Source organism: Mesocricetus auratus, unplaced genomic scaffold (assembly GCF_017639785.1).
Source record: "Mesocricetus auratus isolate SY011 unplaced genomic scaffold, BCM_Maur_2.0 Super-Scaffold_6730, whole genome shotgun sequence".
NCBI classification, from domain to species: Eukaryota; Metazoa; Chordata; class Mammalia; order Rodentia; family Cricetidae; genus Mesocricetus; species Mesocricetus auratus.
In genome coordinates, this window is record NW_024429184.1 from 12519938 (window position 1) to 12530827 (window position 10890).

General features: G+C 53.5%; 1 protein-coding gene across 5 annotated transcripts in view; it reads left to right on the forward strand.

Annotated features, from left to right (window-relative positions):
* Anks6 (ankyrin repeat and sterile alpha motif domain containing 6) overlaps positions 1 to 9556 on the forward strand; it is a 42979-nt gene extending 33423 nt beyond the window's left edge. The window contains exons 15-17 of one of the 5 annotated variants that reach the window (XR_005874183.1): positions 4766 to 4866; positions 8504 to 8879; positions 8998 to 9556. Coding sequence is in view for 2 of the 5 variants with exons in the window: in XM_021232210.2 (XP_021087869.1) it covers positions 4766 to 4866; positions 8504 to 8591 (189 nt within the window). In the remaining 3 variants the exon portion in view is untranslated. Of the gene's footprint in view, positions 1 to 4765; positions 4867 to 8503 lie in introns of those variants that run through there. The other 4 variants (XM_021232210.2, XM_021232211.2, XR_005874187.1 and 1 more) reach the window with 4 other exon arrangements.
* Positions 9557 to 10890: the final 1334 nt, after the last annotated feature.

Sequence of the window (10890 nt, forward strand, 5' to 3'; positions counted from 1 at the left end):
TGGGCAATGGGTAGGCAGTGGAGTCCAGCTCAGAGGCCGGCAGCAGACCCTGACTTCCTGAACACCAGCAAGGCTCCTGTCCCCCTCCCAAATGTGGAGACTGAGGAGGCAGAGGCAGGCTGGAGGCATGTCTCCATGGTTAGGAAGGGTGTCAGCTAGGGAGCAGAAGCCTTTGGCTAGTCCACAATGGTAGCCAACCCCTCACTGAAAGCTTTGAAGCATTGGCTCACTCATGGAAAAGAATCTGTGTTGTCCTGGCTACCATGTGAGTTCTGAGAGCTGTGTGTTACTGAGACCACACCATACCGTGCTGAGAAACACACACACACACATGCGCGCACTTACACACACACACACACACACACGTGCACACATGCGCTCGCACGCATACACAGCAGTGGGGGAGTTTGTGCGGGGTCACACGGTAAGAGGCAGACTGGCCTGAACTTGGTGTGACCATGTCTCAGCGGTGTCGCTAAACCACAGGCACACACGGAGGAGGAGGGCAGGCGTCCTTTCTGTAGCCTGTGAGCTGGGCGGACCTGGCCTGGGGAGACCCTGAGGAAGAGGAGAAGGGGGCAGACCTGATGGGAGGCACTGGGTAAGGGAGTTGAAGGCAGAAATAGACGAGGCCAAGGGGAACACGTTTCCCTAAACACGGGGGAAGCCAGGGGACAGAGGCAAAGGCTGGGATGGTGGGCTGACCCACGTGAGGGATGGCAGGATCTCGAAAAAGGGCAGAGTGTGGCAGGGGCTGGGGTTCCTACCTTCCTCCTAGCCTCCAGGGTGGACATGTGGCCAAAGAAAGGACAGCTGGAAGCCAGTGACAAGTTCAGGGAGAGACCCAGAGGTGGTGAGGGCAGGCAGGGGCAGGCACTACAGGAGGTGGCATGGAGATGCCAGTGGTTAACACCCCCGTGACCTCCTCCTCCCTGCGTAGCTGCGGGCTCCTCCTCGGCCAGGGAGACAGATAGGCAGGTGTATGGCCTCAGGAAAGGTGACCGGCTCAACAGTTGGTGAAAGGATAGCCACCAGCACCCCACGGGCATTTCTCACAGCTGCAGAACGGAACCTTTGTTTTCTCTAGTGTTGACAGCTTCCTGCTCCCTGGTTAGCATGGGCCCCGCCTTCTGTTATGAGGTGGGTTCCATTACAAGCCGAAGGGTTAGCTGGGCAATCCTCGGAGCTTCCACAAGGAGAGCCCTACCTGAGATGCTGGGCCAAGAGCACCTCTTTTTATCTTCCCGCTTAAAGCCCACGTCTGCCAAGCTAGGTGATCTCATGGCAGCAGCCGCCATCCTGAGTCACTGCCCGAGGAAGACCCTGCTGCCCCAGGGATGAATGGTCCCGGGCACAGTCCCCTGGGATGGGGGCAGTGCCACAGTGTCCTAGAGGACAGCACAATGGGAGAAATTTAGCATGAGAGTGTGTCTTCAGCTGCCCTCCCCTCTCGCCCTGGTTCTGGGCGTGACGTCGAGGCTGGAGCGTGTCTCCTGGAGCCAGATGCAGGTCTCAGGTCCCGGCCTGCAGCGCTGGACCTCGCTGCTCAGGGCTGGCCCTGACCGACTCTATTTGGAGGCTCCAGCTCCACCCTGAGGCTGAGTGTGAACTTGTTTTGACAATCAGGCTTGTCTCTTGACACAGCTCAGTCAAGAGGATACCTACTGTAGACTGAATCTCTGAAGTGCAAGAGAGGCCTAAGCTTCTTGCTCCCAGGTCCAAAGCATACTGGGGGAGGTGGAGAATCAACTGAGTGGGCCTAAAAGGATACTGTATTTATTTTTTAAGAATAATTTTCATGAGTGAATGTTTTGCCTGCATGAATACCTGTGCACCACATGCATGCAGTACCCAAGGATGCCAGAAGAGGGCATCAGATTACTGAGACAGGAGTTAAAGACTTTTAAGCTGCCTTGGGGATGCTGGGAATCTAACCAGGGTCATCTGGAAAAGCATTCAGGGCTCTAACTGCTGAGTCATCTCTCCAGTCCCTGGAGAAGCACTTTTTAAAAATGCAGTGCAATGGGACCATCACTGGGCTTTGCATGGAGGAATGGTGATTTGTTTCTGGTATGTATCCTGATAGAAAACACTCCAAGAAATGCTTGAGCGTTACAACCTAAACGTTTTTGTTTCTAAGTGATGGCCAAGGATAGATGTTGAGTTTCTGGAGTGCCTACCCAGCACTCATGAAGTCCTGACTTTGACTCTCTGCACTACGTAAATCAGGGTGTGGTGGCGCACACTCCTGACACCAACACTCAGTAGGTAGAGGCCAGAGGACCAAAAGGTCAAGGCCATCCTCATCCAGGGGGCAAGTCCAAGGCCAGCCATCGATGCAGGAGACCCTGAGTGAAAAAAAAAAAAAGCAAGTTGAGGTCACCCTCACCCGCTTGATGAGTTCAGGCAGCCTCGAGCAAGGCATACGTGTGTTAGGTGTGTTGTCAGCCTAACAACACCACTTAGTAAAGTGACGTAGACCCGTGTCTGCAGGTCACCGCAGTGAGCATGAACTTGAGTCTGCTGCCAGGTGCATGGACCCCCCAGGGACTGGGGGGTGTGGAAGGCTCAGCAGAGACCATGCTCTCAGTCTTGCCCTTCCGGGTTCTAAGTGCTCGATTCTTTGGGTTCCCCCTTTTGTGGTGATTTTTTTGTTTTGTTTTGTTTATTTGTTTGTTTTTGAGACAGGCTTTCTCTGTGTAGCCTTAGATGTCCTGGAACTCACTCTGTAGACCAGGCTGCAGAATTCTTACTGTGCCTGGTGGTGGTGGCACACGCCTTTAATCCCAGCACTTAGGAGGCAGAAGCAGGCTGCGATTTTTTAAAATAAATTTGTATACTTCAAAAATGATAGGATTTTTGTAAGCAATCATGATCCAGCCACTCAGAGAATAGCAGTGTTCACTTTGGGGCAAATTATTCTGCAGTGTTGTCGTGTCTCTTGGCTTTTTTTTTTTAAACATGACTGATCTACATTTGGATCTATGATTTTATATCCTGTTTTCTTTGTTTATTATGAAATCTATACAGTTACCCAGGTTGCTAAGGATGCTCTTGGTTGTTTTGTTTTGCTTTTGGTGTTGTTGTTTTTGGTTTTGTTTTTTTGATAGAGCCTTGCTATAAAATCCAAGTTGACCTTGAATTTAGGGTCCTCCCGCTTCAGCCTGCTGAGTGCTAGGCTGACAGGAATATGTCCCTATGCCCTGCAGAATTCTTACTGATATAAATTTACATAGATTTACTAAAATTTTTTTTTAAATCCACGGTTGTTGCTATATGACTGCCCACTTGTGGATGCAGCAGATAGCTCTGTATGAAGGCTTCCCAATGTCCTCAGGATAGATGTCTACGTTTGAATTTACATTTCTTGAGCAACTATAGAGGGATCAGAGCTATTGCCTACCAGTACCAGACATTTGCTTTCCTTCTGGGATGTTCAGGCAGACCAGAGGGTGTTTGTCGCTGCCATCCTGGTGATGATGGTTTCACTATCTGGTGTCCTCTTGAGGTGAGGAGACAGAACTCTGGGGCTGGATATCCCCGACCTTCATCAGGGAGTTCAGGCTAAAATCAGATCACATGTCCCCTGCAAGGTGGCAGGTTGCATTAACCCATTTTACAGATACTGCTCAGGGGAACGAGGCCAGCTCTGGATGCCACCACTTGTCACAGGTGGAGTCTTGCTTCTGCTTCCTTTACTCACATCTGGTTCTTAGCCCTTACTCTGCAGCCTTCAGGGGTGCCACACACCCCTGCCAATACTAACAGTTTTTAAGGGCATCTGCGTGGCTGGCATAAAGGGCAGTTCTCATTATCCTGTCAGTACAGGAGGTCCCCACACTGGCATCTGGAATCTGTAGCCGGTAGAAATTCACGAAATATAAGAAAAGAACCCTTGAAACCTGGCCTCATCCGTGGGCAGTTTCACAGATGCCAGCCTGCTAGAGATGATGCCCCTCCCTTTTTAGACGGGGACTTACTATGTAGCACTGGCTATACTGGGACTCGCTCTATAGACCAGGTTGCCCTTGAACTCACAAAGATCCTCCTGCTTCTGCCTCACAAGTGCTGGGATTAAAGGTGTGCACCACCATGTCTAGCTGATAATGCGCTTGTAACTTGCTTTAAGTTTTGACCACATCTACTCCTAATTTAGAGCATACAGTGCTGTCCCCTGGTCAGGACCTCCTGCTGCCACGCAGAGTCCCATGATGCAACCTGCTGAGCTTCTACCCTTGCCCCACTTACTGATGATAAAGCCCAGAGAGGCGGAGAGGTGAACGGGACAACTGGGATTTGAACCCGGGCTACTGGGTTTTAGTCCATGTTTAACCTGTGTGCGTCTGCTACTGCTTCTCACCGGGGCCCTGGGGGAGGGGCCTCTCCTAGACCTGGGGAACAGCCACCTCTGCCTTTCCCCACATCAAAATTGGGGGCTAGGGACTTTGTCATAGGGATCCCATCCCACTCCTGGAGTTGGGCACCTGAGGAACCCTCCCCGTGAGCCAGGTAGGTCCCCCAGTCATACCTCAGCTAGAGACAAGACCCCTGCACCCTGGGTCTCCCTTCAGCAACCGTCACTGTGGGCACTGGGAGCCTCCGACTCAGTCTGGTTTCCCTGAGCTTGATACTCTGGCAATTAGGTAGTTGTTTTCTCCAGGAAACTCAGGGTCTTCAAGTGTGCACTGAGCCTCAACCACAGACTGTTGAACGAACAACCACAGATCTACCAGGACCTCTGCGTGTGTCTCTGTTCTGTCCACAGGGGCGTGAGAGGCAGATTCTTCAGGAAACCATCCACAACTTCCACTCTTCCTTTGAGAGCAGCGCCAGCAACACCAGGGCCCCTGGCAACGGTCCCTGTGCGTGAGTCTCTTTGCTGTGACCGTCCATGTGAGCGCCCTGAGCTTCAGTAACCCTTCACACAGCCAGGGCCCAGGCTGCTGCCCCAAACCGCCACTTTATGCCTTGGCCCGTTCACTGTCCTCTCCACCAGAACAGCCCACAGGAGTCCTGTGTGCAGAGACTCAACCTCTCCCAGAATTCCTTTTGGGTGTTCCTGGTTGGTAGCGGGGTTCCCACAGTGATTCAGGAACCCCCTCTTTACCGCTGGTGACTTACCATCCCCAGGACTTTTAAAGTCTTTGCTTCTGGCGGGCAGAAAGGGAGAATGGAATGACAGACACAGTTTCTTCCTAAATGCCTTTGCTCATGCTTCATTGCCCACCCCCAGTTATCACATGACTCTACCTGAATGCAAAGCAGCCTGGGAAATGTAGTTCCTGCAGTAGCTTAAGCAACACTAACCACAGATAGGGGAGTGAACATTTTGGTGGAAGGTAAGCCCTGCCTGCTACATCTTGCTGTAAAACCTCCATCTGTAGCTGGGAATGAGGCTTAGTTGGTAGAGTGCTTGTCTAGCATGCATAGAGACTCAGGTTCAATCCCAGCTCCACGTAAATGATGTGGTGATGCATGCCAGTAATCTTAGCACACGGGAGGCGGGAGGATCAGAAGTTGAAAGCACTCTTTGGCTCTGTAGCGAGCTTGTGGCCAGCCTTGGCTACATGAGACCACTTGTTACAGGACAGACAATAGCTTCTCTCATTCCTGGGGGTTCCAGCCATCCAGTCTAGGCCTTTCTTGGTGTCCCTGCATGCACCCATGTTCTTCCGTGCTGTGTGACCCTTTGCTGCAGCTACTGCATATAAGCAGCACGGTCGGCGGACAGATGCTTTTCTCTGTTGCAAAGGCTCTCAACCACTGTGTGGCTCCCTCCTCCTCTGTGGCCTTTGCCGTCCCCACCTACAGGGTGGAGAGCTGGGAAAATGAGGCTCTGGGCCCGATGACACGGTCCAGAGTCGGATACAGCTTTCTGCGCTGGCACACAGCAAGAGACTAAGGTACTGCCTTGTGATAGGGACTTGGGGCTTTACCCCCAGCACCTGGGAGACAGAGAAGACAGATCTCTAAGAGTTCAAGGCCTGCCTGGTCTACAGAACAAATTTCAGAACAGCCAGAGCTATACAGAGAGGCTGCCTTCCAACCCACTCTTCCTATTCAGTGCTGGGTTCTGGGCATGAGAGGGAAGCTGGAGTTTGTCTGGGAAATCTTGATGGCCAGGGAAACCCGTGAGCAGGCCATCCCAGCCTCCGCAGCAGCAGGAAAGAGTCAGTTCCGGGCTGTGGACTTGGGGCCAGGGATAGGGGTCAGCCGCACAGCTGGCCAGGGCTGTGGTAAGAGAGAGGTGCTTGAGTCCTCAGGAGACACCAGGTAGACAGAAGTTTCCTCGGAAGTCAGATCATTCCTATGAGCTGTGCTGGGCCATCTTTTACCTGTGCCTCCATCCTGGCTGTTAGAGGCCACGGCTACAACGTTGGTCAGAGCCTCGAGTTTTCTGATGGCTCAGGGGTCCAGGGGTGGATTGTCCTCCCGACCCCTGCTCACTGGAACTGTATGAAGTTCCTGTAGACTAACTACCCTTTAAGGAGTGGTTCTCATCCTTCCTGATGCTGCAGCCCTTTAATGCAGATCCTCGTGGTGTGATCCCAACCAGGAAATTAATTTCCTTGTTACTTCACAACTGTAACTTTGCTACTGTATGAATCATAATGTAAATATTTTAAGAGAGAGGTTTGGAAAAGAGTTGGAACCACTGCTCTAAGGGGACGAGCTTGCTGAGTGCCTGTTAATGTGCCCACGCTTCTTGGCATGGTCATCTGTCCCCCACATTGATTAACGTGACTCTGTACGTGAGGAAGGGGACCCAGGAGGCAGAAAGCAGTCCTCCAGTTATGCCCTGACATAACTGTAAGTGTAAGTCAGAGCAGGTGGCCTCTGCGTCCTGCCTACCTCCAGGGTTGGAGGCGGTAGTGCTTCTTGCTGCTGTGGATGACCAGTGCCCTCAGAGGTTACCCTTGGCTGAGGTTTGAACCCCAGCATTAGAGTCTGAGGTTCGAACCCCAGCATTAGAGTCTGAGGCTACGCATGTGCTGCCTGCTGTTGTCCCATCTTGCACACCTCCGTGATTGTCGTGGCTCCCAGGTAGAACGCCTGAGGCGGGTGCTGCGTTAGAGCTGGCTTCTGCAGAGCAGGCCTTGGGGACCTCACCTGAGGCAGGTGCTGCATTAGAGCTGGCTTCTGCAGAGCAGGCCCCGGGGACCTCACCTGAGGCAGGTGCTGCACTAGAGCTGGCTTCTGCAGAGCAGGACCCGGGGACCTCACCTGGGGGCTGCACAGCAGGGTTGGTGTGAGCCGGGCTCCGGTGACACTGTTCTTTCCTGACTGCATTGGATGTTCTGAGCCTTTCCTCCCACGCCGTGTGCCGACTCGCAAGAGTCCTGGCATCCTGTCTGGGCCAGCACCATCTCTTCTGGGGACCCTTCTCTGCTCACAGTTGTCCCTAGTCCTCTACAAGAAGTATGACTTCCGCTAATTCCCAGAGTGTCCCCCTTGGGACGCTTGTCCAGTGAGACGTTAGGTTTTGACAGGAGGGTTCGTGGAAGCTGGGTCAGGTTCTGTATCAGGAAGGTTTCGCAAACACTAGTCAAAGCCAGGATAGAAGACTGCCCTTACAGTGAGGCCACTTCCTGGGGACACAGAGCCTGTGCCATCTCTCATGATGGCTTTTATAAGGTGTTCTTGCAAGCCCAGGGCCCCTTGGACACCACTGAGAAAGCCCCACAAGTGGCAGCTGCAAGCGACAAGGCCAGGCATTCAGTCTGAGCCAGAGTCCTTAGGAGTCACCTCTGTTCTCAGTAGCCCTGCAGACACGGCCTGCCTGTCAGTAGGCATCAGCGTAAGGGGGTTCGCTGACTCAGCTGGCAGGAACCCTGGTCAGTGGGCTTTCTGTCCACTGCAAAGTGGGAGGCATTGCTGTCCAGCTTCCTACTGGAATGTTCTCTTTCCACCCCACACCATTCCACGAAGGCCAGCGGAATTTGTAAGAACAAAGTTTCCTTTTTTATCCTTGCATTCTTGGGACGTTTATTGAGCATCTGCCGAGACCCACATCTCTCTGAGACCACAGCGAAGTCGGTGGGAGTCATGTCAGGATGTGCGGTAGCGTGTGCGGTGACCCAAGGACTCAGCCGTCAGTGAGATCTCGGGCTCCACCGGGTTGTTCCAGAGGACAGGAGCAGGTTCTTAGGGCAGGTGTAGACATGGTGCAGCTCGGGGTGGGGGAGCTGGGTCAGTGGCAGCAGCTGCCCTGCCTGGACTATGTCCGTTACGTCCCCCCTTTGCGAGGTGAGTGGGAGCTCTGGAAAGACGCTGCGTGTGGAGTGGACCCAGCCCTAGCGTGGCCACGTCCACTAAGTAATGCTGCTTCATCTCCCGAGCCTCGGTTTCCTTTTGGCGCTACCAAGGAACAGCTGTCCCAAGGTGCCAAAACCTTTGCCCTGGAGCAGGGTAGATGGCAGGAACCTTGAAGGTGGTTGCATCCTTTAAATCTGTTTCTTCCCCTTCTTCCTCTTCTTCTGCCCATCTACGACGACAACGTCAGCCATGGCTGGATGGGTAAGGCCGGAAGAAGCAGTGTCTGGCAAGAGGTAGCTGTGGTTTTGATGGTTCTACTGGCGCCGGAGCCCTGAGACACTGAGGCTTGGGCAGAGAGTCCCTGCCCTTCTGTTGTGTCTGCCCCTGGGCTATTTCTTCACCGGGACAGCAAGTGGGCAGCAAGATGGCTGACCAGCCAAACCGTCAGAGCTGATGCAGCATGCAGGGGCCTGGGAAGCCCCTCAGGCTGATGCTTTGGACTGGCCTGAAGATGCTCAGGCCAAGATGGAGGCCACATGGCTGCAGATATAGACCCTAACCTCTACATCCAAGCAGGTGCTGCCTTCAAGACCTGGCACCCTTCTAGGAAAGATGCAACACAGGTGAGCCCCTGCCGAAGGTGTGGTGAAGCACCCCACTGTGGCAGTCACCAGAGGGTCCTATTCAGTGTGTGAGGAGGCCTAATGCTGTCCGTAAGGAAGTTGATACCAAGTTCTGCAGATGCCAGGGAAGAAGTGCCAAGACCCTTGGGGCTCCACACTCGCTTTCCGGCTTCCTCCAGAAGACTGCCAGGCTCCCCGCTGTTGGGGCACTGCTCTCCTGGAGCAGACGTGGACACACCTGTGGTTGAGGCGCTGAGAGACAGATGGACCGTGAGGTGAAGGTTGGGAGGGGCTGTGGGTGCAAGGCCGTACAAGAGAGCACCAAGTCCCCTTTCCCTGTCTCCAGCTACTCCTGCCCCGCCCAAGAGGAGCCAGGTCACCCCCAAAGCAGGACCCTGTTCCTGCAGGAGCCCCCACACCCACACACAAGACCAGTAGACACAGCCCCAGCCGTCTTCATCAGGATGCCCTGGTGGCAGGGCTGGGCTGTGACTTTGTCCCAAGCCACACTGGGGTGGCTGCAGCCGATGGTTGGAGATCACGGTTCTATTTGGGTTCAGCCCTGCAGCTGGTTTCCATTTTCTTCATACCAGACTCACATCGTTTCCACACAGAGACTTGATTCTTGGGAAGATGTTTGCTTGCCAAGCAGCATATATTAAAAATGGAGATGTGTCTCCTGTCTTCGTGTTCTTTAGGGCGTGGCACGCTGCTGGGGTTCCCTCCTGTGCCGGGCGTTTGTGTGCCCCTTGCCCCATCTCCACGGTCACCTTTTGAGGCAGCCGGAAGCTTTCATTCCTGCCAGTTTGGTGGCTGTGACACACCGGTAGCAACCAGCTTTCTGCAGGTCACACCCAGCTAACGAGGGACACAGGTTTGAATGCAGGTCTCACCTCAGAGCCCATCTTCCTGATGTCTGGCTGCCTGTCAGCAATGAGTAACCCAGCCAGCCACCAAACAGATGACACGTTGTCATTTCCTCCTTGTAGTTTTTCAGTGGGGAAGGGGTGCAAAGTGCTGTAAATAAGCTTGGAGGTTCTGCTTGTTTCTGCAAAGAATTGTGCCTCAGCCCTGGTCTCGGTGCCTCAACCACCCGGAGCATAGGCAAGCAGGAGGTGATGTCTGGGTGTGTGGGGGCGGGGGAGCCTGTGGACAGGGCAGCTCCCCGTGAGAAAGAACACTCAGGGAAGGAGTATCCCCCAGGTAGACACACACGTTCCCTGTGTGCTCAGCTAAGAGGGGGATTCTGACTAGTGGAGGATGGGCTGGCGGGTGATTCCCATTGTCAGTAACGTGTAGAGGTGACAGGAAAAGGTGCCCATTTAGCAAATTACCCTGACACCAAGTCTCCAGTTGACACATTAGCCTTGACCCTAGTAAGTGACCCCCTGCTTTGGGAAGAGGGTACCGTGATGATAGCTTCAGTTTTACTTCTGAAATCCAAATCTCAAAAAACACTCCTGGGACCCTTTTGAGGTCTTATCCCCCGACCCCATAACCTTGAAAAACTAGGAAGCAGGAGAGAGCCTTCAATAAGTAAAACAGCGTCCATCCAAACAGACTGGGAAGAATGTCCTTGGTTGGGTGCTTGCCTCTAGGTTTGCAAGGCCCGGGAATCGAGCCCAGAACCTGAAAGTATAAACGCACCGTATAACTAACCCAGAGGTTCCCTCCTCAGCACATTTCTGAAAGGACTGGAAATCGTGTTGAAAAGAGACCTCACCATCGCAACGCGCGAGGTGGAGGTGCCCTTGCTTCGGCTCTTGTGTTGCTGCTGAGGAACGCATGTGGAGGAGGCAAGGTTTCACCGGGGTCACTGTTCCTTGTCACAGTCCTTGGCAGGGGGGCCGTGGAGGCGGAGTTTGAGGGAGGTGGTCACAACTGTAGTCAGCAGAGCCAGGACATGTGCTCAGCTCTCCTTTTCATTGCCCAAGGCTGAACTTACAGAGCAGCTCCACCCACATTCAGTGTGGGTCTTCCCAGGTCAGTGACCTGAGAACACGGCTCGCAA